We start from the raw sequence: 3,745 nt of genomic DNA, 5'->3' as shown, positions 1-3,745 counted from the left end.
CGACCATCCTGGAAGCGGGCCACCCGAACATACTCAGGTTTGTCCTTTCAGCGGATACAGCAGAGGTCCTGGTTCTAGAAGGAAGGATGGGCTGGAGGACAGGCACTTCCGCCCTGAGCAAGCTCAGCTCTTCTCCTGTCTAGAGATCCTCCCTCCCTTGCAGGCCCAAGCACGCCTCTGTCCCAAGGCCACCTCAAAACAGAGAGAAAGGACGGGCTTCAGGATCTTCTTCACACCTGGGACTGAATCCCCCTGCTCTGTGTGGTCCTGGGCCTCAGTTTCTTCATCTGTCAAATGGGAATACCTATCTGGCAGGGTTGCTGGAAGGAATGGAAACAAGCTGTGAGAAGGGCCTCCCACAGGTGATACAGAAGTGGTGTCTCTGCCACTTGCTGTTTCTAGCTCGGTGAACTCTTCCCCTCCCAGGAGCAAGCTTTTCCTCAGAAGGAAACAGAATGAAGGAGTCGCCAGCACAGAGCCTCCTGGAATGTGGCAAGGCTCCTTGGCGCTGACCCTGTGTGTGAACCCTTCTGTAATAAGCTATCAACTAAAAATAGCCCCCTCCCCCGGGCTGCACACCTACTTCCCTCTGGGTGCTGGGTGCACCTGCACCACATCTGAGAGCTGGGGTCAAGGTGGGGGACAGCCAGCCTGGGACAGAACCTCCAACACAGGGGGGTGCACAGAGCAGGAGGCTTTATTGAAGGAGATACAGAACCAGCCATCAGCCAGACCATGGCCTCCGACACCCCACACTGCCCGGGACTCCTGGACACCCGTCTTACCCCACAGGCTCCTGACAGCCGGCAACCTAAAGGGGGTCTTACCCAGCCTCACCAGAGGTGCCCGAGGGGGCCTTCAGAGTTCTGTTCAGGAGACAATTGAGGGGACAAAGGACAGCCCCTCCCAGGAAGTCACTGGCAGGCCCGTCACACCCGTCCCTCCGTCCACTGGCCAAGTCTGTGCCCGGAAGACCCTGGTCACTTGCAACTCTGCAGCCGGGTCCTATGGTGCTTCTCCTCGGTCAGGAGAGGGATGAAGGTGTCGCTGTGGGAGATCTTCAGCCGGCTGCTCCAGCTCGGCCCCTCCTCCCCGGCGGGCTCCGGCGGCAGGCTGTCCAGGTCACTGCGGGAGCACCCCACTTTGCCCTCGCCCGCACCGCTGGAGTTGAGCTCCATTAGCTCCAGCTCGTGCTTGGCGGCTGTCTCCAGGACCCGCTGCTTGTTGTAGTACCTGACGAAGTTGTTGATGATGGGGTGGATGGGCAGGGCGATGGCTATGACCCCACACAAGAAGCTGATGGCAGCATTGAGCTTGCCCAGAGTGGTCTTGGGGTAGATGTCGCCGTAGCCCACGGTGGTCATGGTGATGATGGCCCACCAGAAGGACTGGGGGATGCTCTTGAACAGGGTCTCGGGGTGGCTCTGCTCCATGGTGTAGCCCAGGGCCGAGAAGACAAAGATGCCCACGGCCAGATACATGAGCAGCAGCCCCAGCTCCTTGAAGCTGCGCTTGAGCGCGTAGGTGAGGGTCTGCAGGCCGGACGAATGGCGCGCCAGCTTGAAGATGCGCGCGATGCGCATGATCCGCAGGGCCTGGACCGCCTGCTGCACGTTGGTCAGCTCCATCATGCGCGCGCCCAGGTGCGTGAGCGTGAGGCTCACGTAGAAGGGCAGGATGGCCAGCACGTCCACGATGTTCATGAAGGACAGCGCGAAGTGCAGCTTGTTGGGCGAGGAGAAGAGGCGCAGCAGGTACTCCAGCGTGAACCAGCCGATGCACGCCGTCTCCACGTTCTCCAGCGTCGGGTGCTCCACGCGGTTGCCGTCGGCGTCCAGCACCTGCAGCTCGGGGATGGTGCCCATGCACATGACCACCGACGAGATGAGGATGAGCAGGAAGGACAGCACGGCCACCACGCGCGCCGGGCACGACGACTCGGGCTTCTCCAGAAACTTCCACACGCACTTCTGGCAGCGCCGCCAGCGGCCCTCGGCCGAGTCCACACCCAGGTCGTCCAGGATGAGCTGCACGCGGCGCGCGATCTCCTCCAGCTCCTCACGCTTCTCGCTCAGGTGGCTCTTGCAGCAGTCGTCCAGAAACTTGAGGTCCACCTTCCAGAAGTCCATCTCGTTCTTGAAGCAGATGGGGCAGATGCCCTTCTTCATGTGGACCTCGCCGAAGTAGTACACCTCGATGACACACTTGAAGGCGTCCGGGTCCCTGTCGAAGTAGAACTCGCGCTTCCCGGGGTCGTAGTCGTCGCACAGAGAGAAGATGGTGTCGTAGCCCCCCGCCAAGCAGCCCATGAGCTCGGCCAGCCGGGTCTCCGGGTACTGGCTCAGGAGGTCCCCGTACAGCACCTGCCGCACGCCCCCCACGTTGACGACGATCTCGATGTCGTCGCCGGCCCGGGAGTCCTGGCTGCCCGGCTCCGGGAGGCTGCGCTCCCCGGCCGCCTCCATCCTCCCGGCGAGCGCCCGCTCAGCCTCCTCGGCTCCGCGCCCCGCCGCCGCCGCCGCCGCCGCCGCCAGCCGGGGGTCCGGCGGGTCCCAGCCGCGCGCCGCCCTCGAGGAAGCCCGCCGGCGCCCGCCTGCCTGGAGGGGCGCTCAGAGCGGGCGGCAGGCGGCAGGGGCGCGTCGCGGGGGAGGCATGCACCCGGCGGCGGCGGCGGGGCTCCGGGGCATGCGGGCGCCGGGGGCGCGCGGGCGGGGGGCGGCGGGGCTCTGGCTGCTGCCGGCCTCGCCCCAGGCACTCACCCGGCTCCCTGCGGCGGCGCGACCCGCCGCTTCGGCTCGGCTTCCTACGGGACCGGGGTCCCCTGGCGGGCGGCGGTCCTCCGCCCCGGGGCGCGCGGGCAGCGGCGGGCAGGTCCCGGAGCCGCGCGGGTCCCCGCGGGCGCCTCCCGCGCGGGCCGAGTCGCGGCGCGGCCGGACCCACGCAGTCCGCCGAGGTGTGCGGAGAGCGAACTTGGGCTTGCTTTGCCCAAGCCGTTTCTAAACACAATAGGAATTCCAGCCTGACGTCAAGAGCTTTTCCAACTGTACCCTCTTCTGGTGAAATTCTGCAAGGCACGCGCGGCAGCTGCGGGGAACGGGTTAACCCTTGGGCGGACCGGCCCAGCCGCCACCGCCGCCGCCGCCGCCAGCAGCGCACGACCGCCCCCACCCACCCCTGGACGCAGAGGGTCACCGGGGGGCCAGGAGGCCAGGCTTTAAAGTGGCTGACGGCTCCGGGTGGAAAGTTAGAGAAGACCGATGGGGAAGATGGGGAAGGAGCACGGCCGCCTGTTGCCCGGGCGGGAATAAGGACCCAAGAAAGCCCCTTCCTCCGGAGACCGCTCCAGCCTGCGTCCCTGGTCCTTCCTCGCCTCAGACCACCCCCGTCCCCCTCATCTGTCCTTGTCCTTGAAGGTTCCCTACATCCCCTAACGCTGCTTGTCTGTGAGCGGCACCTTTTTGCCTTCACAGGGTAGGACATCCAGTCCAGCCCCTGTAGGAGAGAAGGGACTTGCCCAAGGTCACACAGTGCAATGGAAGTAGAGCCCAGATGGGCCACGCTTCATCCAGAGAGGTTCCTGCGGTCCTGGGGGATGGATCCACGCTGGGCTAACAGATTGAAATTCTGCCTCAAAATCCTTGCTGTCCACGGCTTCCTATTTCTCTGCAGCCCACTGCCACCACTAGCTTCCAGAGCCCTTGAAGCCCCAAGCTCCTGCATCCCCCAAGGCCTGCATGCCCTTCCC

The 3,745-nt window shown here is 64.8% G+C and overlaps 1 protein-coding gene across 1 annotated transcript; it reads right to left on the bottom strand.

Annotated features, from left to right (window-relative positions):
- Window positions 1-679: 679 nt before the first annotated feature.
- Window positions 680-2,541, bottom strand: KCNF1 (potassium voltage-gated channel modifier subfamily F member 1). The gene has a single exon (XM_082745769.1). It carries the CDS (start codon window positions 2,463-2,465, stop codon window positions 981-983), a length of 1,485 nt encoding a protein of 494 aa, XP_082601895.1. The 5' UTR covers window positions 2,466-2,541; the 3' UTR covers window positions 680-980.
- Window positions 2,542-3,745: the final 1,204 nt, after the last annotated feature.

This window comes from Mustela nivalis (genome assembly GCF_964662115.1).
Source record: "Mustela nivalis genome assembly, chromosome: 8".
In the NCBI taxonomy this organism is placed as follows: Eukaryota; Metazoa; Chordata; class Mammalia; order Carnivora; family Mustelidae; genus Mustela; species Mustela nivalis.
Note: the sequence above shows the minus strand (reverse complement) of the source record. Positions and strands in the feature narration are given on the sequence as shown.